This window comes from Triplophysa dalaica, chromosome 3 (genome assembly GCF_015846415.1).
Source record: "Triplophysa dalaica isolate WHDGS20190420 chromosome 3, ASM1584641v1, whole genome shotgun sequence".
NCBI lineage: Eukaryota > Metazoa > Chordata > Actinopteri > Cypriniformes > Nemacheilidae > Triplophysa > Triplophysa dalaica.
Window position 1 is genome coordinate 16,626,546 of NC_079544.1, and position 26,644 is coordinate 16,653,189.

Sequence of the window (26,644 nt, forward strand, 5' to 3'; positions counted from 1 at the left end):
CCGGACCGAATGGCGTCAGACAGGTTATATTAATATACACTAATAACAGATGTATTAGTATTGCCTTTTTATATTGGACCCGAGTTGGATAAGAGAACAAGCAGATTGACCAGGAGACATTTGCAAACAGGACTTCAAAGGATGTTTCATAGTGTTTTTTAGGTACGCGCGCACAGACACAATATCAGTGTATTACGCAGAACATCTTTCACAGCCGATGTTAAAATCATGGAATCTGTTATTTGACCGTTGGTTATCTTAGAATGTGTGTAACTGAATTCTTTTTACCAGCTACTAGTCAAATGTTTACAATCTCTGATAACCAAACACTACTATTCTTCCTCTTCTCGAAGGAAGACCTCGGCCCTTTATGCGTATAACAATTTGCAGGTATTGTTTTTGCTCTAACAGCAACATAACACTTACTAAATGTTGAAAATTGGATTCCGGAGATCTGGACCTTTAAAGCAACTTTAAATCTGATTAGCAGGTCCTTAAGCCAAGCATATCCTCTACACTTTACCACAATGCTAACCCCCGAAAAACAGTTACATATCAAAAACTATTTTAAATACAAACATAGAAGAGTATTACACATGAACAAATATCCCTGTTTCATCATTTTGATAAAAGATGTATAAAATAACATTTTATTTCAACTTTTACGTATTCAGCCCGTGCAAAGCATGATGGGAAGTGGAAATCCAGTTCCTAGTCAATAACACTACTTTAATAAAACTAAATTAATTTATTTTGTGTTAACTTGATTTATTATGATCTACTTGATTGAATCATGTTCATTTAAAATGTAAACATTTAGTTAAGCCAAAGCATTACTGTTTTTAGTCTGTTTAACACAATGCGATTGTGTTTGAACATAAAACCTAATACAATGGTGTTAAAACAAAATTAATTGTATAAATAAGGTGAACAGTATGTTAAACTACTTTGAGTGTTGCTTGCTTTTACAACATTGTCGGGTATTCTCTGTTTTCAAAATAAATTTAGCCTAATATGTGCAATTTTTATGGGCTTTATAGTTTTGATTCTAATTTAAAAATCTCCAGTTGACTGATGTTTAACACTCAAAATGTATATCTGTACTGAATATCAATTGGTCCTTAAAGCATGTATTTGCTCACTGAATTTTATTTAACAAAACGGCTGCTTTCTGCACTGTGTTGAAACAAAACATACCACAATTTAACATTTATGCAAACCTAAAGCTTTAACACAATTGCCTTTGAAGAATACGTACTCTAGATTTTCAAGTCCAAAATGTTTAAATAACCTCCAATGTTTTTTCAATTAGTTCTGTAACTATGCGCTGACTAATCATATGATCCCTATCACAAAATGCTGACATCAGCCTATTTGCAAAATTCCACTTTCACAAAGATAAAGTTTCATGATGTTGCAACTACGCTGCTTGCAAAAACTATAAAACTATTTCCATGTTTTTACACAAAACATGACGAACATTTCGTAACTCTCCTACGGGAAAATGTTTTCATAAAATTCACATCACTTTCAATGATGCCCATTACACAGCAGTAATGTAATTTTTGACGTAATGGAGGAGATGAAGAAAAGCGCAGTTGTCCCTGAGGAGTGATGATGAAATCTGAACAGTCATTCATTGTCTGAATTGTTCCTTTTTAATTTGACAATGTCAGCAGTTGGATGGTATGAATACTTATCCTCTTACATTATCAAATTTTCATTGAACAATGTGAACATGATTTCAGTGTGATGCAGCGCTGTAGCTTATATTTGAGATGTATTCTTTATTGTCCCCCAGATCTTATACACAGACACATGGTAGAGGCTTGCTCATAAAAATGACCACCGGACAAAAATGTGACACATGTTGTATTGTCAACTGAACCAAATATGTGAAGAAGCAAAAACAGCTTTCATAAACCACCTACATTTTCTGAATAACAAGTTTTACATGTGGCTAAAGTGATCTTTTTATTTTGTTCATCATCCAGCAGGCAAAAACATGACTTTAACCTTTTAGAAAGAAAAGGAATATGATGCAATATGAGTTACCAGGTCAAAATTGCATCAACAGTATCTCATTTTTTTTAAGTACATTAAAAATAAATGATATTAAGTGAAATTAATCTAAATAAAACTCATATGCAGCATCATTCTGGTTTGTTTCAAAGTCCATAATACATTGATGATCAGATATATCATCTGTGTAATTGTGACTTAAGACAATCCGTGATCTATGCAATATTTTGTATTGTGGTATATATCAAATGATCTAAATGTATGCTCTATAAATCTAATAATCTAATCTTTTGAGTGGGAATTTGTGAAAATGACTCCTCACAAAATTGTAGGCATGTCAATGTTTTCATACTCCTTAGGTTTATAACTAAACCATAAACATGGTCTGGTTGTGTTAAATATGTCCTTGGCTGTTTCATCTTTCATTTCTTTAGCTAATCTTGAGTCATGCAGGAGAGTCACAGAAATAATGCACCTTTCATTGTTATTGCATATGTTTGACTATTTGGATGTACTTTTGAGGAGATCTTCTGAAGGATTAGACACGTTTTTAACCTGATGTGTCTTCTCAAATAGCTATTCAGAGCACTGCAGCTGTCTCATTTCAATGCTGCACTGCTATAAAAACACAAAGCGGTTCCCGCCAACCTGTTCAATACAAAAGGCCCTAAAACAACAGGCCATAAAACTCAGTGTAACCAGCTCTTACCTCTGGATCTGGGACCTGGGCGGCTGCATTGAAAATATGATGCGAGATCAGGACGGCCACCACACTCATGAGCAACGGGACGAGGGTTGACGGTGGGTACGTAGGCCCCTCGGTCGCCATCTTCCCTCTTCTTCTTCCCCGTCTCATCCCTCCGCCTTCCTGTCCTTTCTGCTGGTAAACTGCGCAGGACCACAATAGTCCAGGTGATTGATGGTCGCTCGGGGACGAAACGGCCACCGCCTCCCCTACATTAAACCCGTTCTGTTGTCTTCCCTTCCGAATGCTACCAGGCTTTTACCCCTTTACGGGCACAGTGCACTCTCCACTTCAGAGCCCCAACCTCTCCAAAAAAAAGCATTAATTAATTAATAGCCATGGTGTCGTTTACAGCCTGGCCCGCTCGGAGCTTGAAGACGTTACGAGAATATGTGTGGGGGAAGGTACACTATTGAACAGAGGAATTGTGTATCACTCTAGAGATACTGTATTTTGATGTTTAACTTGTGATGTTTTATGCTCTTGGTGCTAGCCACTTATAATTCCGCTAAGGGACTGCAGTTTTCCAAACACATGGGGATAGTTCACCCAAAATAAAATTATCTTTGTCATTTACTCACCCGCATTCCTTCTTCTGCAGAACAAAAAAGAAGATATTTTGATGAACGTCGGTAACCGAACAGCACTGGCCCCTATAGACCTTCATTGTATGGACACAAAACCACAGAGACATTTCCCAAAATATCTTCATTTGTATTATATAGAGGTTTCTTAAGACATGAGGGTGCATAAATTGACTGAATATTTATTTTTGGTCGAACTATACCCAAAGGACAATTAGTTGAAATTATACATAAATACTATACCATTTTATATAATTTAAAGAAATTACCAAAAGCCGGTGTGAAGGTAAACTCTATATGTGCTTACAACACGTCAACACGTAAGCTGGTTTACTGTGTGTAACAGAAGGAAAGCTCCGCATGAAACCCGATAACAGTCATGACTGTTGAACAAGCCTTCCAGGAAAAAAAAGGGGGTCACACAAAATTTGAAGCAAGTCTCTAAAGCACGAGTGAGACTGATTTCATCCTTATAATGACTGAAGCTTATAATATAATAAGCCTGGGTTCTTCCTTCGTTCCTTTGCCATAACCATTCAAAGTTTCAGTTTCATCTTTGAAGTACAAAAGTTTGTAGTACAGGCTTCAATTTAAATCTATAGGATTGGTTGCTAGTTAGTTGCTTGGGCTTTCAAAATATCAGATTTTTACTGCTCTCATTTTTTCGTTCAGAAACATCAATAATAACAATATTGATATTCATGATATGATATTGACATATGAGCCCACTTCCAGGTCTGTGACACAATTATCTGACATCATCTGAATGCACAATCCTTTGTCAATGTTACGTTTATGGGATTTGGCATTTAACTTTTTACCTGTTAGACAAACATTGTGTACTTGGACAGTAAGTGAAGATCAAGAACAACCTGTACTAGCTATGTGGTTAAAATTTCTGTCATCATTTACTCACATGTTGTTCCAAATCTGTATGAATTTCTTTCTTCTGATGAACACACAGAAAGGCATTTGGAAGAATGCTTGTAGCCAAACAGTTCTTTGCCAACATTGACAACTATAGTAGGAAAATGTCTTTATAAATTTCTTTGTTCTGTCAAAAACAAAAGAAGAAAAACAGTTCTGGGGCCATTTTACATAGAATTTTAATGTTTCCTACAATGGTGGCCAAAGATTAATATAAAGATTTTGAACACGAGGGCGAGCACATGATGACAGAATTTTATTTTTACGTGAACTATCCCTTTAAGATATTTCCTGCATTTGTCAGTTTTACGCCTGATGCTATAGGATGAGATAGTGTTTCCTTTGAACTGTTGTTTCCTGGAAAAAAGCAAATGTGATTGATTTGCTCGTCCACACTTCTTCACACTGGACACCCACCATTCAAAAAACATACTATGAAATTCCTGTCAACCCTTTCAGGAGGAAGAGATCAATAAGAAAGATTATTCCGTCCAATTCTCCATTGAACATTCTGGATCACAGATACAATAGAATTACGGCATTGCTTCAATGTCGCACACCAATCTGTTAACAAATCTATTGTGCGGTTCTGTCGATTCACAGAAACTCAGATCTCAGAGAAAACAGTGCAGCTGCACTAGCATTGACGGGTGAACATTTTTTAAATGGTATCCTAGTGAGTGATTCATAATCAATTCTCCAGTCAAAGGTGCGTTAGTGCTGTAAGATTAAAGTGAGCTGTGAGGCACACCCCCTGCTTGTTTTCCAGGTCAGATGTAACAGGGAGGAACTGAATGAACAAATTTAGCTCAGGGTGTGCGTCATATTGGTCACGTCAGTGGCACAATGTGAAATATGAAGAATGGAGCCAGAAAAAGGTAGAATACGGCTGTAGCCTACGGCAACAGGGGGGACAAATATTACTGTTACTTACTCAAAAAGTGTCAAAAAAATTATGCAAAGATCATGCAATTCATGAAACGCAAGTTACAGTGTCTGTGCTTTGATTTAAGAGCATCAAACACTAAGGATTGCCGTTCATACTAAAACACCAATTCTGTATATGAATTTATATTATGTACCGTCAATAACATAAGCAACAACCCAGAAATGCTTAACCGAATTGTCCGAGCAGATTCTTGATTCAAACTGGGGTATTTTCAACTCTACGGATCTGCTGTTAAAATATGTTCTTTACTTTGGGATTTTCCATCCTTTATTCAAGGGATGTGACATTTGTGAGCTGTGATTTTCTTTGCTTTATTCGTTCATGACTGCTGTGAGAATACATCAGCAGTCTCCAAAGCCTGACTGACAAGGTTTCTTCACTTTCTTTGAGAGCCAGAAGAGAAGATAATGAATAAAAACAGAGCAAATGTCACGATAATGTTAAGATCAAGGAATTACTACGCAGACCATAATAAAAGGGAGCAGCAGGGATTCTTGGTATAAATGTCATGCCTCCTCTAAATTACTGATTCTATCTCAATCAAATTTTATATCAAAGTTGTTGTTTTCTGTGATAGAACAATTATAATAAAACATACATTCTAACCATGGGGACAACTTCAAAACTTTCAAAATGGAATAGATAACTCATCATAAATCCAAAAGTGTACGAAGATATTTAAAAAAATGTTGATAGGCGAACTATGTACCCATTCACTTCTATTATATAGACACAAAATCAATGCGTTGTTTGGCTACCAACATTCTACAAATGATCTTCTTTTGTGTTCCTCAGAAGGAAGAAAGTCATGAAGGTTTGAAATGACAAGAGGACCTGTAAACAGTGTCAGAATATTCATTTTTGGGTGAACTACCCCTTTAAGGAGGCCTTGTATATTATGCTAGTTTGAGGTCATGCTCAAATGTGTTTTTTAGGCCAGAAACATTTTCCATTCAGTTAAATACAGGACTTCTAGCTTTACCTTGCAAACAGTTAAATACAGGATTTCTAGCTTAGCATTTACAAACATCTCCTTTGTTCCTGTAGCTCAGTGGTAAACTATTGTGTCAGGAGTGCAAAGGGTTGTGTGTTTGATTCTCAGGGAACACATAAGATGTATAGCTTGAATGTATGTCGCTTTGGATAAGAGCGTCTGGCAAATGCATATACAGTATATTATCATCCTGATTCATTTCTTCTCTAAATGCATAATTAGTTCAACGGATATTGAATGGTTCAAGATCATAGGTTACATTATACAGGAATGCATTTACCTATAATATCTATTGCAAAATTAATCTACAAATATATCTAGCAAATATTTCAAAACCTATTATGAGGCCGTCGTAAAATGCTCTCAGTATGGAAATGAGCAGAGGATCAAGGTTGCGTTTACAAGATGGCCAAGTTAGTAGTTTTGCACATATAATATCATGCACATCGACATCTTTCTCTACTGATGCCACCCTAATCCTGCTTAAATGTAAAATTAACTAGAATGATTTTGAATAGCAGACACAACAGCAAGCGATTTTGGCAATTGAGCTTCATGTGTTGCTTTTATTTTCCAGTCATTGTTTCATGGCCAGATTCAGTGTCACAGTCGCTAACTGCAATAATTGAGTCATGGAAAAACTCAGTGAGAGCGATGGGAATCAAGTTTTAAAGGACACGCAAAACTGGAACATAAATCGAGACTGTATCGCTCATCCCAAATTAGAAACACCCCACAGTTATTTAAATGACTTAATAATAGGGACTGACCCTTTCCATTCAACGGTTTCATTTAAAGTAATTAAGCTTATAAAGAGAGATACACCCGTGGGATTGTGGAAAAACAGCGTTTCTGCGTTGGAGTGGTGCGCAGGGACGCCACCCAGAAGGCCTCTCATAAACCACACTGCCAAACCTTAATACAGAGAGACGTGATCTGGTGCCGCTAAGAGCACCAATCACAGCCCAGTGTGCCAGTCTAAACGCTTGGCCATGGCTGCAGTTTATTGTGCTATTTTCGCCTGATTTTGGGTCAAGGAAATAAAATATCTGCCATTATGGGACATTACAGTGCACTGTTAAATTCTTTGGCAGTCATTTTGTGACTTTCATGTTTATAATCTCATACATTCAGTAAGTGAGAGTTAATGAACAGTCACAGGCTGACTAATGAATACATGGAGGAATGTAATTTATGCAAGCTTTACTTATGTAATCTGCTAATGTAGGGAATGATTTCATTTAGCTTTAATTAATGGATCTTATGAGAGAAAATGTAACCTGGTTGTTAAGATAGCTCTGGTTTAATTTGATGTACGCTGCCCTCTTCTGGTAAAAAGCTATATCTGACAATCTGAACGTTTTGATTAAAGCCGACTACTGAACTGATCTGCATGTTAATATACAGTTACCTCAGATTTTTAAATGAAAAAAACAACATTAGACTAAACAGAAGCCAAAGCAACTTATATAAAGGATGATTTACCTGTAACAGATTTGAGCATTAAAAGAAATTACAGTTTATGATACAATACAAACTAAACAGTAACATTAACAGTTCACACTATTTGAGGTATCAATCCCTAACCTTTAACGTCTAATATTCGTTAATTTATTACTAGTTATTATTATTACATTCAAGTTTCATTTTTTTAAATCCATAATTTTATTGCGCGAAATGAATAGGTCAACATGTCTGTGATTTGGTCTTGCACTATTTCACAACTGGCAAAGCTGGCATAGTTCACTTTAACCTCTGCCTCCACAGCGGGGAGTTATTTAACCAAGTTCCTGGATGTAGTCAATGGTGCGGAGGAAGCACTGGTCCGAAACGAGGGAATACCTCAGAGGAGTGGCACAGAGAAAGAGCCCATTCAAAGTTGGAATGACAAATAGGTGAGTCTGTTTACGTTCACGCTGTTGACACAGGTATGCATTTGGCTCGGGGGGTTATTGCTGGGTATTCGGGAATAAATCCACACCCTTCTGGAGCTTTTGGGTCTGTATAATATAGATCTGTTTGGTCCAAACAAGCACTTATTTCAAAGAGCTTCATTTTCCAGAACCAGTCTTTCTTTACAGTGATGAAAAATGCTGTAGAAAAAGACACGGCTAAAATGGATTTTCAATTTAATAATTAAAGCAAAAATATGTAATAATTATATGAATCATATTAGAATATGTAATTTATTGGGAATATGCATGTTATATAATCTTTAAATACCTACAGATTTTGTTTAGGCCTAAATACATATAGATATAGCAGTTCATATGTGTCATATATTTGAGGATTAATTTCTGTACATATCTGAGTTTAAATAGATTCGACCTTTGTTCTGACAAACACATTGATATTCTTTAACTATAGACTGAGGCTGCGTCCAAATACTCCCACTTGTGGTCTTGGCCAATTGATAGCTCGTGCACACGACAGGAAGCAAGAGAGCAAGTGTGTCCAATGTCTAAAAAATTCAAAAGAGCAGTGCCCTTAACGCACACCTAGCCCGCACTATCTTAAATACAGCTTCCGAGCGGTATTCAGGGCTAAGTTTATCCCATCATGGATCATGTTCTGGATATATCATGAGACTTTTTGACCGGGTCTCGCGAGATATTGCGGAAAGCTTTCCAGTGTATGTTATACTACTACTTTTTAAGGTTATATCTTTATTTAATCTATGTTTAGCTAACATGTGTTTTTTGGGTACAGCTGCTTTGATACAATACAAATAAAGTGCTATAAAAATTAATCTGACTTGACATTATACTTAGACATTACATATAATTTCGTAGTAAAACGTAAAGTGTTACACATTTTAATGGTGAAAACTCCAGAGTTATATATTTTGTAAAACTACTTTTTATAACATAATAAGAAATAACAGATTAATCACATGTTTGCACTTGCCTAGTGGGTCCCATCCGGTTAGAAATACTACATGCTCACTTGAGATTTTAACGCCCACTAGATCACTAGGGCCAAAAACAGGAAATACGTTATAAAAGTAGTCAAGTGGTCAAGTGCAAAGACCCCAAGTGGGGTATTTGGACGCAGCCTGACTTCATCTATGTACAGTACAAACAAGGTCAATTTGCTGGAATGTGACAATCACTAAGTCTACTCATTATCTTTGATTAATCATCTATGCCATCTGTCACATACACAAAACAAGATTATAATGAGTGCTTATTTGTGTCTGTCTTTAGCAACAGTAAATAGGCAGGGTTACTCTATATGCACACTTGTGCAAATGCAATTATTTTCAAGTAAAACACCACCACTTTTATCTATAGGAGTCCACAAAAGCTTTGATGTGCACTCCTTGTATACTATATGCAGTTCCTCCTAAGTAACTTTTTTGAAACTCTCTAGATATTTTACATCTTTTTCATTTAATTGCAATAAGAGTTTGCTGTTAAGACTAAAGAGTTTGCTTAGTTAACAACACAATACTTTAACAAGCCTAAAGATACCCTTACGCAAAGAAAATATATTTTACATATATTAACTGTCAATATATTCATTCATTTAATATATATTTGAAATTCTATAGAATAATACAATGATAATTTATCACAATAAAACATGAGGAATATACTATTTTCATATATAAGCACTTGGTTCCAATAGATGGAAATTTATAAGTGTTTTATGTTTCCTGTATATTCCCGTATATTATTATTTCAGATGGGTACAAATAACACACAAATATTAGGTAAACGTTTTAAGTCAGTCGCAGGACTGTTTAACATGTAAACATGATCCACAAAAGGAAATAAAGTCTTATAGGTTTGGAGGGAGAAAATGATGACAGAATTTGTATTTTATGGTGTACTACTATTACATTTTTCGGCCTACCTGACCTCAGCTGAAAGGAAAAAGTCATTTCGAAGGTGGAGCTCGTTTCTATTGTCAAATTCCTATTTGAAATACCGTGCAATGTGTGCATGGATGAATTATGCACAATAACATGCATTACAAAAAGTGCTGTAAACACTTGATTTTGTTTCAACTTACAGCATATGGCTCTCCCGGTCATACATTCAAACACAAGCTGCTGTTTGTTTCTAAACGTAAATAAGGCGACTTTTCATCATTTCCAATCCAGCGTGATATTTTTGTCTTGTGGTACTTTTGCGCTGATTACAGCCTCGGGCTTGCCAGCGTCCCTCAGGATTCTGGGAAGATGAAATAGTGCGCCATTTCAAGACGACTACACTACTTCAGCCACAGGTTTAAATTAAGCGTGGTGGAGCGGTGTGGGGAGGGGAGGCCTCAAACCAGGAAACAGAATAACTCATGTATGCCGGTATGAATGCCTAGGCTGATACGCTAAATGTAAGTCAAATCATTGCATATCGCTCGAGGTGGTGGAGGACAATAAGAAGGGGGGCTCTCTGTATGCCGGGGGAGCTTGTTTTGGATTTGCTATTTGTTCTGGTTCCACACCACGATGCAAAAATCAAATATTAATGAGCAACGTGCGTCAGAAAAGAGGGCAGGAAAGTTTGTTTCCAGTTTAGGGAGCCAAAAATTATAAAAGAAAAAACAGCAGTACTTGGTTTACCTGAATAATTTCTCAAAATGGTCACCTTCATTATACAGGTGGGGTCCTTCGAGTTTGAGTCTTATTGTGCTAACTTTATATAGTAAACATCTCATGACAACTTGTTTAGAACTTAAGAACTTTCATTATTTCGCAGTCATTTCTTCCAAATGTTGCAAACTCACCTTGATAAAACATGAAACATCTGTTTTATCACTTTTCACTCTCAATGCTGGATGGTATCCAAATATTGGCAGTTTTGTTTTTGAGCGATCTCTGTTTTCAGATTTTTTCTGAGGTTGATCCTCACAACGGAGGCTTATGCCAAAACTAAGTCCCCTGGTTTCTGTGGGCTTGCTGGAAGCTCTGTTTGGCCGGTTCCATCATGTCCTTGTAGAATTGTAGGCCCTCTTTCTTTTCCTTCAAGGTGTTCCTCAGAGTGGTTCTCAAGGCCTCGTTCTCCTCCAGTTGCAGTGCCAGCCTGCAGGAGCAAGAAAACATGCCTGCATGTAGTTACTGGTCTGGAATGACCAATTTATTTACCCTAATGTCTACGGAGATTAACAAACAGCTAAAACCATAAATATATGTTTTAGTTACTTATGAAACTTCCTTAAAGATCTGAAATAAGGTCGAATGAAAATGATTGGACAAGAAACAAAGAAAAGTACCGAGATCTAAGTTCATGAAGTTCATCGTCGCGGAAAACATCGGTGGGACTTCTGGGAAACACGCCTTCGTGTTTCTCAGTGAGACTCAGAGAGTTGACAGAGCTTCCTATAAAAATACAAGACAAGCAAATGGGGAGAATTTAAAAAACTTTAATAATTGTTATTTGTTTAGTGACATTCTTAAGACAGCATTTAAAACAAGACACAGAAACAATACAAATCTGAATAACTTCAGAAAACAACTAAACACAACCACACAATCTCCAGTCAGAACCTGTCCTACTAGCATTAGTTGCAGGCCGACTGAATTCTTTCCTCGAGTCCAGTTTGGCTCTCTCCAACTGCTGTTCCAGCACAACTGAACGCTGTAGTTCTTGTTTGAATTTATGCTTGGCTTCTTCACATTGCAGCTTTATCTCTTCCTCCCTACAGCACAGAATCAGACACTCGGTCACAACAATGACTGGCAATAATTGGTGTTTGCTGGGATGTTGATGATGTGCTTGGTGTGTAAAATATTTATAAGGTAATTGCTTGAAAAACACTGTGGTTTTTCCAAAGCCTTACATGTGTATAGACCTTGTTTTTGTCAGTATTTTGTATTATTTAAAGTGTGTTACTTTAATTAAAGTATTAAATGTTGTATGCATTAAGAATAGAGATGAAAGGCAGTTAGTCAGTTTGGATATGGGTAAAATATCCTAAAATATAAATGCTGTTAAATAATGTAAAATAGTTCCGAATAACTCTCTGCATTGTCATAATATAACATAATTTTTTCAAATTTCTGACATAAGGTGTTCTAAAAGTGGAACAAACATAACTGCTTGTTTGCCACTAGGGGCACTGCTGTATAATTATTTTCACTGCCTGGCCTGATCAGAACAAACACAACCAGGCAAGGAATATAATTTCCTCGGGAAAGCACCCTCAGTACTGAATATATATTTTAAGTAATATTACACTTAACACGAATGTACAAAATTATATAACATTTCAACTGCAAATGAACAATTTTGAAACAGAAAATTGTACATTGTACTTGTACACAAAAAGGTGTCCTCTGCGATGGATATTAATCACTCTAGTGTTGCTTTACCTGTTGTTGATTTACCTGTTTTGCTGTAACTTAGTCAGCTCAAGCAGCCTGTCTCTCTCCACACTGGCAGCTTGATAGAGAGCTTTATACTCTGAACACTGAGCCTGCAGTGATGGGACTTTAACAGCACAGTCTGGGCAGCTGTTAAATTACAAAAAATACTGCACTAGTATTGATCTCTAGCGAAATCTGACAAGCAGTAGTAGTTCACTTAGTGACATCTTTAAGGTCCAGTTTTTAAGATTTAGCTACATCTAGTGGTAAGGTTGCGAGTTGCAACCAATGGGTCACTCCACCCGTTCCCTCTCCCTTCGAAGCACTACGGTGGCTAACACAGAACTAAGATATCGTCACGTTTTCGGAGATAACATATTTAAGAAACGCAATCTGTAGAGCAGTTTGTCTGTTTAGAGATACTGTAGAAACAACACGGCGAATTCCATGCAAGGGGACCCGCGGTGTATGTAAGTTGAAATAGCTCATTCTAAGGCGATTAAAAGCCTAACTCTTCAATATGTAATGTGTTTATACTCCTCTGAAGACATAGTTATGTAACCTGGACCTTTAACACAATTGGTGATAGACCTGAGATGGATGTACCGTAAATACCTGGTATAGTTTGACTCCTTGCTGTTCTCCTGTTGTGATGTCAAGTGTCTGCCATTTGGACACATCTTATTTTCTGATTCACCTTCTTTGTGCATCTACACAAAACATACATATTACGCATGTGAAAAAGAACACAGCTTATCATCTGTGGTCGGATGTCTACCTTGATGGCCAGTTGTTGGATCTCCTGTTCAAGTTCTTTGACCTTCTTCTCTTTCTCTGACACCATATGTTTAAGCTGCTGGATGAGGGAATTGTGCTGCTGGGCCTCAATGTGGAACTGTCTCTCCAGGCCCTGCTGAACCTCATCACGCTGCGACCCTTTCTGACTCATATGACCGAGCATAGCCTGCCACTGTGTCTGCTGCTTCTGTTACAGGTAGAAGGTCAGAGGTCAGCTCTGCCAAACTAAATAAAAAACTAACGTCTGCTCTAGGGTCATCCCTGGTTGATATAAAATATAACATTTTAACATTTATGCATTTGGCAGGTGCTTTATCTAATGCGATCCAATGCCAATTTTTCATCAGAATGTGTGTTCCCAAGAAATCTGTTAGCTTACCAGTAAAGCATCAACCAGTTCATCGTCATGTCTGCCTTTTTCCAACAGGGTGGAGATCTGAGATTTCAAAGCTTTGACCTCTGTGCTCAACACATTGTTCCTGGCTTTGGAGCCTTCTAGTTTCTTCTTTACATCTGAATTTTCCCCAAGAAGCACTTCATAGTCCATGGTGAGCTTCTGCAAATTTATATTGTTATTTTAGCCTATAATCGTTAAATGTTTCCTATATGATTCCATCTTGAATATTAAGCATTTTGAGAGACATCACTAAGTTACACATTAATCATATCCATAAAGATGTATAATCAATTTTTACAACCTCCAATGTCCCTTTCCGCTCTTTCTCTATATTACGGATGTGACTGATGTTTCTGTCTTGTGTCTTCTGCAGACCTCCCATTCTCATGATCTCCTCCTCCAGGCTGTAGTCACCCAGCTGCTTCCTCTGAGATGTCTGGCTCAGTTGTTGTTCCAGATCTCGCACCTTGTGTGGTTAAAATGTTAATAGTAACATTAGACAAAACCTGATTGACACAGAAATCAATGTATATAGAGGGCGCATGAGCTGTAATATTTGTTTATATTGTTGCTTTGAAACCATCTTCATAAAGCTGGTCTAACTGTAAATGCATTTTATAAAAGCTGACTCACTCTGTTCTGAAGGGCAAGGATCTGTTGCGAACGACCTCTCCATCCTCCTGGATTATAAAGTATTTGGGGAATATTGACATCCTCACCCACCTCACAGCTCAACACCTACAACAGCAGCATGAATGAGATCATGTTGAAATAGGAACCAATTGACAAAAACTACATTATTCTTTTGCACAAACCTTATGAGCCATTTTTAACTCTTGCTTAAGGACCTGGATTTGGTTACGGTACTCGGACAATTTGAGCTGGGCAGCTGATAGTTTCTCCGGTAGAGATTTGTCAACTGGACTGTTCTGAATAAAGATACATTGAGAACAGGTTTAAGGTTATATATCAGTCAAAGGGTTTTGGGCAGACACAGTGGAATTAAAAAGTATATGGACACTTACTCACGCTATAAAATAAATGACTTTAAAATAACAAACCAAGTGGTGTCTGCAAATAAAATAAAAATTCTACTTGGTCTGGCATTCAGCATTTTAAGTAAGGTATTCACATAAAAAACATTTTTTTGTTTGGTTGAACACAAAGATATTTGGAAGAATGTTAGCAACTGACATTTCTGGGACACCATTGACTACCTTATTGGACATTATTTTTGTTTTGCTTTTTTGTTCTGTTGAACAACAAATTAGATATTTTGAAGAATGTAGGAAAACTAACAGTTCTGGTAAAAAAAGGTTTTCAAAGGTGCCCCAGAAACCTCAATTGCTAACATTTTACTAAATATCTTTCATTGTGTTCCACAGAACAAAGAAATGTTTACAGATTATTTGGAACGACTTGAGGGTGAGAAATTTATTTTTTTGGGTGAACTATCCCTTTAATAATAAATCACAAAATAAAACAATATTACTTCATTCACAGTCCGTGAGGCTTTCATCTGGTTTGACTTCTGTCCAGTATGATTTAACAGTGTGGCCTGGAGCTTATAAAATGACACAAAAAGAAATTATTTAATAATGTATTGCATCCAAAGTCTCAGCCTATGAAGACAATGTTGCAGATTGTCTCACGTAAATAAAAGATTTTGTCTTTACCTCTTTCTCCAATTGTTTGACTCTGTTGTTTGCTAGTTTATTTCTGGTCTTCTCTCGTTCCAATTCCGCAGCCATTTCACGATTCTTTTTGGACAGTTCTACAATTTTGGTCGCTGCAGCTTCTCCTGCCAGACCTGCAGTACCTTGGGTTGTTGAAGGATTTAAAATCACATGGTTGTCACAGGTAATGACATTTATCAAACACGTTCATAGATCAACCTCTGTAACACTTACCTGCTAAAGCCAGCCTTTCCTCTTCTCTCTTCTTCTTCAGGTGTTTTATCTCAAAGTCTTTTTCACCCAGCAGTTTATGGAGTCTGCCGTTCTCATCTCTCAGCTCCCTCAGCTGCTCATGCAACTCCTCATTTTCATTCTGGATCAGTCTGAAAGAAACCACAATGACTTTTCCATCAATATACAGTAATATACAGTACATAAAGAGCCATACTGACAAATTAAGGTAATGATTTCAATCTCATGAAATATATAGACAAATTTACATTTATGTGCGAAATTCTTCATGCTGCGATAAAAAGTATGGACAATTTGAATAAAAACTGTACTAATTGAATAGATAATTTTATGTTTACAGGCTGATTTATCACCACTTTGACCTTCATCAAGAACTTAACCACAGGTTAAAAAAGTTACAAAGTTAATGGGTAACTAAATTAGTTGAGGTGTCTGCCAATACATTTTGGATCTGGTAAAGGACATGTCTAACAGCCACGTTCATCATATTTATAACAGAAGCACAGTGCCTTTATTTAGCGTGTCACCTTGCATTGACCAGATCCATCATGTCATCGTCGTCTTCTTTGAGGTTCATATTGTCCAGATCGTTTGAGCCTGAATTTTCTCTGAGCAACTCATTTTTCATCTCCAATCTTTTCTGGACGCGTTGAACTTGTTGCTCTTGAAGAGCCTGAAACTGAAGCCTCAGGTGCTCCTTTATTTGATCACTGTCACCGTTCATCACTGCGAAATCAAAGACAACATAAAACATCACAGTCAAAACCATGTTTATGCAAACTAATGTAGTCGTAAATGAGATAGAGCAGGCATGCATGATGCTTTAAAGCATTGGTTCTCGGGTCTTTTTAGGTATGCAGAGTAAATTATGCATCAATTATTTCACTAAATTATGTTAAGTAAAAAGACAATATGACATAGACTACATTAAATAAGGGCGAAGCAAATGATAATAATCATCATTAATACATTTCATTATAAATAAAAAACACTTTACCTTTTTCCCTCAGTGCACAGACTGCTTACTATCTTCTGTTTAAGATTATTGACAACAACTGGTAAGACTGATTCAGTACTGGCCAGAGTTTTAAAAGATTCGCTTATCCCGAATAATCTTTTTTATAAACAACAGGAAATATATACAGAAGTGTTATCAGTAATTTAAAGGCTTTTTGTTGTTAAACTAGCTGTGTTTAGACAAGCGTTACCCGTCCATTTGTAGACTGCGCCGTCTCCATGGTAACGTTCTTCCAGGAAGTAAATACAAAGATAAGCTCTAAACCCTCCTGAGAATCACTGTACTAATCATCCATCCCTTGGTATTTAAGTGCCTTTAAATGGCTGTCTGGTGTTTACTTTTAACCAAATGTTTAATGATGCGACGAATAAAATGATCGCCAAATAAGTGCAAAACATACTGATATTATAAAACATTAGCAAAAAACACCAATGGTGTGCCGTCAGTTCATATCATAGACGCGAAGGAGTCACTGTGAGCTTTTAAACCTTCAGAGCAAAAGTAAACAGAATAGATTGTTTGAGCTGAGCCTCATGGCGTAACGTAACTTACAATTTGGAGAAATAAAATCCATCTCGTTGATTTCCGTGTAAATGTCTTATATACAAAATGTATTTATCTCTCTAGTTCCCAAAACTCCACTTAAATAATGACTGTTCCGAAGAAGATCCATTTTTACCGTCACGTTTGCTCTACACACCCAGGCCAGAAGGTGGCGGTAATACACTGATGCTGGCCACATTCTAGTATGTCCTTAAGCTCTTGTCCTACTAGACCTACGTTAACATGTCACCTATCATGTCTTTTCTCTCTGTTCTATTCCTGCAAAAATAACAATTACATATGGTTTCTGGTACCTGACAATGCTCACATCTTCCTGTTAACTTTAAAAAACGATGATGACATGAGCATTGCATCTAAAACAAACAATAATGTTCGTTTTAGCTGTGTCCTATGACCTCTTTAATCTTTGTGATTTTAAACAGTACTTTTTTAAACAATTCCTGATGATTTTTGGCCACACCTGATTTAAGGTTATGAGCAGATGCTGAATCACTAAAACTTGTTTTGCTTCATTCTGTTCTATCAAGTATAGAGCTAACCAAATGGCACACGATTCAACTGTATATACACTTAAGTCATTTTATTTTTTAACCTTTTTATTCATTTGGCAGACGCTTTTATCCAAAGCGTCTAACATTGCATTATCCTGTACATTTGTTTCTAAATATGTGCAATTCCCCTGGATCGAACCCACGACCTTGCTTTGTTAATTCAATGCTCTTACCACTGAGCTACTTGGGAACTTCCTGTCATTCCAGTTGCTTGGTCTTTAGAACCATCTAGATATGTATAGAGTTTGAATACTTGAATACAGCCCCAGTCAATATGTGAAAATTCTGCTCTACATTACAACAATACCAAGTCTACCACTGGAGAATTTAATAGCCAACAATGAGAACCCTAACCCTAAAGAATAGAAAAACACATGTTAGCCAGACATAGATTAAGTAAAGATATAACCTTAACAAATTAGATAGTATAAAAATACACTGGAAAGCTTTCCGCAACATCTCGAGACCAGAGGAAAAAGTCTCATGTTTCATATCCAGAACATGATGCATGATGGGATACGCTTATCCATAATACCACTCCGTAGCGGAATTCAAGCTAGTGTGGGTTTAGTTTGCATTAAACACACTGCCCTTTGACATTTGTTAAGACATTGGACACACTTACGCTCTTCCTTGCTGTCGAGTGCACGCGCTCTCAAGTGGCCAAGACCGCAAGTGGGGGTATTTGGATGCAGCCCAAGTGTCGCAGCTGGCCAAGTGGGAACTGGACAGGATTACGTTCCCAGGGTCCTTTGCTCCCCAGTTTATCTAGCATATAATGAACGCATGAATGGGTAAAGGTGCATCCTTTAAATGAAAAGTGGATGATTTAAAGCTGGAATTAGGCTTGAAGATGTTATCCACAGACTTACAGGCCGGCCATTCTTTACAGAAATTCATCTCACTGCCACACAAAGTTGGGAGTACTTTCTGCTGTTATTAACATCTAATCAATCTAAATAAGTCAGACACAATCTAATGCTACAGTTTATAAGCTCCTACTGAAGTATCTGTGTTGTGTTCAGCTGTATTTATGTGATGCATCAGCACTGCTGTTGTTCTATTTGATGCGGAATACACTGTTTATTTTACGACATAACTCAATAACATACTTCAGATTACATCAGAAAGAACACAGGAGCAGAAAAATAAACAGAACTTAGCTTTATTTGATTAACATTGTTTTTATTAACAAATATAAGCACAGCGGTAGGTCATATCCTAAATATATATTCATTCTTTAAATAACATTTTGTATTTTTTAAATATGAAAGCATATCTGTAATGTTTAGTTACACTTCAAAATCAAACAACCAAGTAATACTCTAAACTCAAACAAACAAAATGGAACAAATGTTGGCATGAACATCCTGTTTTGATGGCAGGTATATTAAATCTGCAAAGATCTACTGTAGTACCATTATTTATATAGCAATAGTGAGGTCCCCACTTAATGTGATATGTGCCATTTCCTCACTGTACATAAAAAGGTTCAATTACAAGGTGTATAGGCATTAATGCCACAACTCTTTACTGAAACAAGGACATGGGTTTAAAATAAGGCAACAACCATGTTATTCCATCTGTTTTTTAATGGACCTTAAGGTACATGAGCTGTAGTTTGCGTGCAGAATGTGTAATAGCAGACATTCACTTTCTCTCCACATACAATGTACATTTAAAAATAACATATACTTTTGTCCTCCTCAAACACATTGTCAACCTCAAAAGTTTATTAATGTTTAAATAAGAAAACGTCTAAAGAGTTCTTAAGAGCAAATCCTAAATTATTTGGGCAATAAATACAAAGAATCACCTTAATATGAGGTGGCTACTAAGGGTATTTCAGGGTCTTCACTTTTTTTCCAAAGCCTTCTGTTCTAATGCTTTCTGGGCCGCAGCAGGTTTCATAACAAAGTCTCTGTACATGGTGTATATAACTCCTGCAAGCAAAACAGATGATGTTATTCAAAAGTTGCAACAAGACATGTATCTGCCCTGATATGCATGTATGTGTAAATAAAGGCTATGTGATCCTGTGAACATTAGATCGTACCTAAAGTCATGGCTCCCACCACAAACCCTTGAGCAGCCACACGCATGTGAATTAGGTGGACAGACATCTTCATATCACCTCTGCTCTTCAGTTTGTACAGCCTGTATGCCACAATGGCAAAGAATCCAGTCATCCCTTAAAAGAAAGCAAACTGTATGTAATCTTGTGTATTAAAGTTACACGATGCATGTTATCAATTGCTAGGCAGTAGTACTAAAAACATTGTTTAAATGAATACACAATTCAGACATTTGGACGGAAACAAGGATTATGACCATTAATAATAATGAAAAATATTACAAATAACGAATGGTTTACCTATAGGGACAAATGGATTCTCTTTTGCTTTCCTGATGAACTTGGATTCATTGTCTTCATACTCGACCGTGTTCATCTTAGCTAAGTGGAACAGAATAAAAAATTATAATAATAAACAGAAATGAAACACCACAACACTATTATTCACGATGATACTAACAAAGAAACAAACATTATATTCTTCCTTAACACATCAGAAGTTTACATAGACTACATTTAAATTTAGTGACTTTCAGGTTTGTTTAGAGTTCAACTTAAATTCCATGCAATATGCAACAAAACATAAATATGTACATGTCAATAAATATTATTACTCTAGACTGGTTTCTGGTAATCAAATGGAGCTTTATGATGTACAGGATTATATAATAAATGTGATTAAGGATTCACAGTGTTGTTCTTTTAATCACATTCAACAAAGTCATATTCGAAACACATGTTACATGAAGGTCAAACTATTTTACACAAAGCATAGAAAAGGGGACGTTTTTGCTCCTAATTAACATTTCACGATGTATGTTGACGCAATACAAAAGGCCTTTTTACGTAGAAATTTATGTATCGTGAGCCTGAAATAAATTCATACGTGTTGAGTTAGCAGTGACACAAGCTTGCCTCTCAAAACAGAGAAAATGACCGCTGTTGTCTATTATCATGTCAAAGTTAACTGTTATATTCGTAAATAACATATCCCGAATTGCTATTTATTTTAAAGTAATAGAAAATTACCTTATTTATGTAACGTTAGCTGTCCGTTAAGAGAAGTAATCCTGCCTTTCTTCCGGTTCCTAAAGAAATGCGTGAGAGCGAGCATGCACGGGAACAGAGTGATGTAACGAAGTACTGCGTAACAATGACGCATCACCTCAGCGAGTCAGTATTACAAAACAAGAGTCTTCATTTAAAACGGACGGCACGTCAAAACTGTTAAATATAAAAGAAAATGTCAAAAATGTATCAACTAAATAAATAAACAACATTAAGGAACAAAATGGTCATCCGGAAATATAGCATAGATTCTGTGTAACGCAAACCTAAATTATTTGTTTTCCGTATTTTATTATGAAGAGGTGCAAAAACCGACTCACCAAACAAGTTTCCTTGTCAGTGTGTAGACGATAACTAGGGAGTGGACGTGCTATATGCCTTGTCTGTGTTTGAGAATGTTCTGTGCAATAGCTGGGCTTGACTCGTAAACAATGACAGCCAGGAATTTACAAATATTCGGTATCACACCCAGACAACATACACACAGGAAAGGGGCGTTTACGTACAGAATGTGCCGCGCGGCACGTAGGCGCTTTACACTTATTTGAATACACCTGGGGTGAAATTAGGTCAACGAACAGGTTAAAGAAAACCTGTACGGGTTTTGATCTATTATTTATGTGTTGCGTTATGGAGAAACATACTTGTCGAAATGAAATATCTCTATATATTAATCATGTACTGTAAATTAAAAGGGGGCATGAGGTCCAACATGTGACCCCCGATAAAGCCGGAACCCCAAGACATTGATGCTGTTAAATGATGTTTTATTAACAAAGTTCGGGAGGAACCTAAGCATATAATCAGCACGCCGTTCAATCACCAGCAAATACCTATCAGCAGAGCATGCAATCTCGGCTGGTACATCATTAGCAATCACAGCACCTACCCTATCAGCTTAAGCAAGCTCTACTATAAATAGACAAGCAGTCTTACCTGATGCTTCTTGCCAGATAAACATCCCTCCTCCTCCCCAGCTCCTCTTATTTCCTCAGTCCAGATGGACCCTCGGGGGTTTGTGTTCTGGGCTCGAGCCGGTTCCGAGCCCGGCGCACTTGCCCTGACCAGGGTAGAGTGCTCCGGGTTCGGAAAGATCCGGTGAGCTCGGAGCCCACTCCCTGCACAACACGCCAATACGCATAACATGCATACCCATGCTTTACCAATCTATCCCTATAACGGAGCTGTTTATCTGTCAGGGCGAACTCGTGAACATATGTATGCAACCACTTTTTATTGAATAACATTGTTAATACTTAAAAATAACAGAAGATTGTACTGTGTTATGCATATTCATTCTACCTGTACGACTGCTAATCTGATTACCAGAATGGACCAAACTATTTGATGTCTTAAGGTGTTTTATTTTGTTTATGCAAACTGTAATCACGAAATGTAGGTAAAACCAGATATGGAGTTTACACTGGTAAATTGTACAACAAGTGATCAGCACAGCCAGCAAAATAGAAATGAAGGCCATACTACACGGTGAACTGTATAAAAAATACGTCTCTAGTTGGCGCAAAGCAGTTGAAGGAGCTTATACTGTCGAACCAAACTTACATGTAGATGAACAGTCATCCATAGCCTCTTGTACAAAGTATTAAAATAATAAATATAAAGAAGTAGCTATATACACATGTCTGTAGTTAAATTGTGTCATTCGGATGCAAATGAAGAGATGCAAGCTCATGATGAAGGCGAGCAACAATCACGTGTTTTCTATTCACGTTATTCCCAATGTACTCCCATTGTTTCAAAGCAATAAAACACTGTAGTAATAACAAATTAAATTTCACAATGCCCACACTGCACAATTCCATTATACAAGTATTAATGTTCTCTGTGAACACCCTGAAGTAATTTCTTATTTTACATAGTAGGCGATTATGCCTCATGTAGAAGAAACATACGAGGCAATACGTGGTATGAGAAATAATCACAATTATTAACATCAGTGGATCCTCCTGTCACGTTCATTCACAGTGAACTGTTATACTTTATCTTGATAACTTGAGTCACTATATGTGACCCTGTATCACAAAACCAGTCTAAAGTAGCACGGGAAAAATTCAGTAATAGAATAAAGTACATTGTGTGGGTCAAATGTATCTTTTTCTTTTATGACAAAAATGTTTAGGATATTAAGTAAAGATCATGTTCTATGGAGATATTTTGTAAATTTCCTACCTTAAATATGTAACAACTTTTTTTCGTCTGTGGATGACCTGCTACAGTGCCCCTGATTAACAACTTTAAAGGCGATTTTCTCAATATTTTAATTTTTTGCACTCTCAGATTCCAGAGTTTTAAAGGTTGTATCTCAGACAATATCAATAGAAATCTTATTTATTCAGCTTTCAATGTTCGAAAAATTGACCCATAAGACTGGTTTGGTTGTCCGGGGTCACTGTTCTGGTTTTAAGCACATATACGCCACGCCCTCAGCGGGCCAATGTATAGCACCCATCGGTGAGCACCAAATTCGTTCTTTGTCTCTTTCTTGCATGTTTATGAAATTTAACTTATTAACTGAAGTTATTATAAAAAACATATGTTGCACGACGGGTTCACATTCTATACATCATTGTGCAGGAAACTTAAAGAGACTGATTTCGATACTAAACATGCGAGTATAGGCTACATTAAGTTATATTAGGGCACACAAGAGTTTATCTTTTAGTATTTATTCCAAAATGAGATAAAATGAAATCATGTTTTTTATTGTAAATTCCAATTAATACAAATCAAACTGCAGTAGGTTTGTTTTGATTTAAGCCATAATAACTCAAGTTATACAGCTAACTAATACAGTTAACCTCAGTGAAAACATGATAAAAAATTTAAAAACATGATTTTTTATTTTTAAACGGAGTTATCTCATTTTGGAACCAAATTCTTCATATTTGTGTATAATGTGATCGTGTAGCATAAAGTTATTTCTACAGTGTATAATATTGTATTTGAAGTCTTATGCAGACATTTTGTAACATTAAACTTATATAAGTGGGCACAGTGAATGTTTTAAATCTTCAAAAGGACAGTTAACTCATCTTACTTTTGGTGTTTAATAGCATCACAGGTTGACTCAGGCGCGTGTAGTGGTGAAGTTAGTATGTGCCATCTATTGTGAGAGATTGACACCTGCTGGATTCTTTCATTATTATTAAATGTGCACGCGAATACAGTCACCCCTTATTTGCACACGTTTCTCAAAACAGAACCCGGAAATTTTGAATTGTAAGGAAACTGAAACTTAAGTGTTGACAAGCTGTCGCGCATTTTTCTTTATCCGTGTGTGCTTACAGTAAAATGGCAGAAGGCAGTTTTTCTCAAGACAAGTTCAGCTGTCCAGTGTGTTTGGATCTATTGAAGGATCCAGTGACCATTCCATGTGGACACAGTTACTGTATGAGCTGTATTACAGACTGCTGGAATCGAGAGGATCAGACGGGAGTCTTCAGCTGCCCGCAGTGCAGACACACATTCACTTCAAGACCAGCTTTATGTAAGAATGTGATGCTTTCTGAACTGGTGGAGGACCTGAAGAAGACAAAACTCAAAACAACTGCTTCGGCTTACTGTTATGCTGAAGATGAAGATGTGGAGTGCGGTGTCTGTACTGGGAGAAAATACAAAGCTGTCAAGTCCTGTCTGGAGTGTCTGAACTCATACTGTGCAAATCACCTTGAACAACATGAAAAATTATTTCAAGTTAAAAAGCACGATTTGATGGATCCAACCGGGCAACTTAATGACATGATCTGCCCAAAACATAACAAACGGCTGGAAATCTACTGCCGCACTGACCAAAAGTGCATTTGTTATCCATGTTTGATGGATGAGCACAAAACCCACGACACTACAACAGCTGTAGCAGAGAGGACTGAGAAACAGGTATGAACTGAAATCAATTCAACAATCTAGCATCTATGATCTGATGTATTATAATAGGTAGTGTTAGAAATATCAAAAATAGTACTATAAAGTTTTCCAAGACATATAGATACATTATGGACCATTCGTTTCTAATAGTCCCATGCAAAAAATTAAACATAATGAGTAAAGATTTTTTTACAGTTTTATTAATGTTTTTCTACAGAAACTTTTAGAAGAGACACAGAATAAATTCAAGATAATAATTCTGGAAAGCGAAAAGAAGATTTGGGGACTAAAAAAGGGTGTGGAGTCTTATAAGGTGAGTATTTACCAGAAGACCTGCTCAGCTACCTTTCAGTCTCACTGTGGATCACAGGTTGTGTGATGTATAAAGAGTCGACTGCAATGTGTGTTTTAACAGCACTCTGCACAGACAGCAGTGAAGGAAAGTGAGAGGATCTTTTGTGAGCTGATCCGCTTCATTGAGAGACGTCGCTCTGAGGTGACACAGCTGATCAGAGATCAGGAAAAGGCTGCAGTGAGTCAAGCTAATAGAAGCTTAAAACAACTGGATCAGGAGATTGTTGTTCTGAAGAGGAGAAACGCTGAACTGGAGCAGCTTTCAGGCACAGACAATCACATCCAATTCCTGCAGGTAACAGAGCTGTAATATTATAATATTTAAAATAATATAATATAATCCGGGCAGTTAAAGTGCTACAGTAGATCGATTACAGTCCAGTACAGTTGCATGTCCTGAATAAAGTATGAAGAAAATAAAGGTCTTTGTATCTTCTCTTCTGTAGAGTTTCCAGTCTCTCTCTGCAGCTCTTGAAGCTCCAGTCTCACACAACATCACTGTCGATCTTTGGCACTCTTTTGGTGATGTGAGAAAATCTGTCTCTCAACTAAAAGAAAAATTGAGAACTTCTGTAGAGAGGAGGCTAACAAGATATATGGAAAGGGTAAAGTAGAAGCCTGTTTATGTCCTTAGTTATATTCTTAGTTACACCTGTGGTCGAATATAAAATAAATAACAGAGCTTGTTTTCTAATAGACAGATTTTTTAACCGAAGGAATCTGAGGAATCTTAGACAGTGTTTAGAAGAATTTAAAGTTAATAATAATAATAATGTCTGGGACCTTATTATAAGAACAATGACAGGACTAACTTCTAACTACTATTTCCCATGAATACTTTTGTCTTTGTCTCTATCAGATTTCAGTCAGTTCACATCGGATTCAAACGCAGCGAACATGAGGACCACAGGGGTTGGAGGAGTTAATAGGTATTCCTATGGCTTAATGGCGAACCTCTTTAGGCAGCCCCGCCACGCACAGACCCGGAATGTGAACGCAATATGGACCCCCTCAAACGCAACCACGTATGGAGCGGGGCCCAGACTACGATTAATACAAGGGGCCCAAAATAGTTTGCGGCACACCTGAGCAGAATGGACAAATACACTTTGGCTGAAAGTGTTCATGCTAATTTCGTGGAGACATATTAGTTTGATACACAAAACATCTGCACATATCACTTTGTAGATAAAACTGCCTGGAAAATTTCAGATGAACTTTCTTTCATCATACCATTCCTAGTGCTTCTGTTTTGTTCCATCAGACTTCAGTGTTTTGCCAGCGAGGGGACTACATTCCAGACACACTTGCAAGCAAAATGTGAAGCTGCTATCATGTTTTTCTTTGGTGTGCCTACAGCATTGTCATATTTCTACATGCAAGACCTTCACGTATTTAAGCCTGCACCATTAACATACACTTTGACATTGCTATTAAAGTGATGGAATCCATTGCAGTTTTGCATGTTATTGCAAA

General features: G+C 36.9%; 4 protein-coding genes and 1 long non-coding RNA gene across 15 annotated transcripts in view; 2 read left to right on the forward strand and 3 right to left on the reverse strand.

Moving 5' to 3' along the window:
- The window catches only part of tmie (transmembrane inner ear), a 23,987-nt gene extending 12,905 nt beyond the window's left edge, over positions 1–11,082 (reverse strand). The window contains 2 exon segments of the mRNA XM_056743060.1: positions 2,732–3,071; positions 10,953–11,082. Of these exon segments, the coding sequence (XP_056599038.1) occupies positions 2,732–2,878 (147 nt within the window). The 5' untranslated portion in view covers positions 2,879–3,071; positions 10,953–11,082.
- LOC130417492 (uncharacterized) lies at positions 7,800–14,190 on the forward strand. 2 transcript variants are annotated; one of them, XR_008906175.1, is made up of 4 exons: positions 7,800–8,116; positions 13,385–13,539; positions 13,757–13,877; positions 14,100–14,190. It is a non-coding gene; the product is annotated as an uncharacterized LOC130417492 (long non-coding RNA). The 2 variants fall into 2 exon arrangements; XR_008906174.1 differs by having other exon boundaries at positions 13,385–13,525.
- Positions 8,394–18,425, reverse strand: ccdc13 (coiled-coil domain containing 13). 6 transcript variants are annotated; one of them, XM_056743027.1, is made up of 16 exons: positions 16,863–18,126; positions 16,652–16,768; positions 16,182–16,380; positions 15,637–15,785; positions 15,403–15,545; positions 15,219–15,290; positions 14,542–14,655; positions 14,360–14,464; positions 14,028–14,192; positions 13,709–13,885; positions 13,310–13,516; positions 13,147–13,241; positions 12,553–12,678; positions 11,713–11,864; positions 11,439–11,544; positions 8,394–11,248 (listed from the first exon to the last, which is right to left on the reverse strand). In XM_056743027.1, exons 3-16 carry the CDS (start codon positions 16,376–16,378, stop codon positions 11,098–11,100), a joined length of 1,959 nt encoding a protein of 652 aa, XP_056599005.1. In that variant the 5' UTR covers positions 16,379–16,380; positions 16,652–16,768; positions 16,863–18,126; the 3' UTR covers positions 8,394–11,097. The 6 variants fall into 6 exon arrangements, with proteins under 6 accessions (XP_056599005.1, XP_056599006.1, XP_056599003.1 ...); XM_056743028.1 differs by lacking the exons at positions 16,652–16,768; positions 16,863–18,126 and adding an exon at positions 18,413–18,425; XM_056743025.1 differs by lacking the exon at positions 16,652–16,768 and having other exon boundaries at positions 17,225–18,126.
- A 511-nt stretch (positions 18,426–18,936) lies between these two features.
- higd1a (HIG1 hypoxia inducible domain family, member 1A) lies at positions 18,937–23,144 on the reverse strand. 4 transcript variants are annotated; one of them, XM_056743068.1, is made up of 5 exons: positions 21,250–21,381; positions 20,891–21,085; positions 20,162–20,242; positions 19,844–19,978; positions 18,937–19,730 (listed from the first exon to the last, which is right to left on the reverse strand). In XM_056743068.1, exons 3-5 carry the CDS (start codon positions 20,235–20,237, stop codon positions 19,642–19,644), a joined length of 300 nt encoding a protein of 99 aa, XP_056599046.1. In that variant the 5' UTR covers positions 20,238–20,242; positions 20,891–21,085; positions 21,250–21,381; the 3' UTR covers positions 18,937–19,641. The 4 variants fall into 4 exon arrangements, with proteins under 4 accessions (XP_056599046.1, XP_056599050.1, XP_056599049.1 ...); XM_056743072.1 differs by lacking the exons at positions 20,891–21,085; positions 21,250–21,381 and adding an exon at positions 23,120–23,144; XM_056743071.1 differs by lacking the exon at positions 20,891–21,085 and having other exon boundaries at positions 21,250–21,319.
- Positions 23,145–23,969: 825 nt separating this feature from the next.
- On the forward strand, positions 23,970–26,644 carry LOC130417473 (E3 ubiquitin-protein ligase TRIM47-like). Of its 2 annotated transcripts, XM_056743046.1 has the most exons (6): positions 23,970–24,826; positions 25,032–25,127; positions 25,230–25,463; positions 25,615–25,773; positions 26,028–26,097; positions 26,433–26,644. In XM_056743046.1, exons 1-5 carry the CDS (start codon positions 24,242–24,244, stop codon positions 26,067–26,069), a joined length of 1,116 nt encoding a protein of 371 aa, XP_056599024.1. In that variant the 5' UTR covers positions 23,970–24,241; the 3' UTR covers positions 26,070–26,097; positions 26,433–26,644. The 2 variants fall into 2 exon arrangements, with proteins under 2 accessions (XP_056599024.1, XP_056599023.1); XM_056743045.1 differs by having other exon boundaries at positions 26,028–26,644.

Excerpts from the sequence above, each read along its gene's own strand:
- LOC130417473 (XM_056743045.1), top strand. The coding sequence starts at position 24,242 with ATGGCAGAAGGCAGTTTTTCTCAAGACAAGTTCAGCTGTCCAGTGTGT. Across the intron at positions 24,827-25,031 it reads CAGAGAGGACTGAGAAACAG|AAACTTTTAGAAGAGACACA; the intron begins GTATGAACTGAA and ends GTTTTTCTACAG. Across the intron at positions 25,464-25,614 it reads ATCACATCCAATTCCTGCAG|AGTTTCCAGTCTCTCTCTGC; the intron begins GTAACAGAGCTG and ends TCTCTTCTGTAG.
- higd1a (XM_056743072.1), bottom strand. The coding sequence starts at position 20,237 with ATGAACACGGTCGAGTATGAAGACAATGAATCCAAGTTCATCAGGAAA. Across the intron at positions 19,979-20,161 it reads GAATCCATTTGTCCCTATAG|GGATGACTGGATTCTTTGCC; the intron begins GTAAACCATTCG and ends CTTTCTTTTAAG. Across the intron at positions 19,731-19,843 it reads GGTGGGAGCCATGACTTTAG|GAGTTATATACACCATGTAC; the intron begins GTACGATCTAAT and ends TTTTGCTTGCAG.
- ccdc13 (XM_056743023.1), bottom strand. The coding sequence starts at position 16,471 with ATGCATGCCTGCTCTATCTCATTTACGACTACATTAGTTTGCATAAAC. Across the intron at positions 15,291-15,402 it reads TCAAACAATTGGAGAAAGAG|CTCCAGGCCACACTGTTAAA; the intron begins GTAAAGACAAAA and ends TCATTTTATAAG. Across the intron at positions 11,865-12,552 it reads ACTAAGTTACAGCAAAACAG|GGAGGAAGAGATAAAGCTGC; the intron begins GTAAATCAACAA and ends TCTGTGCTGTAG.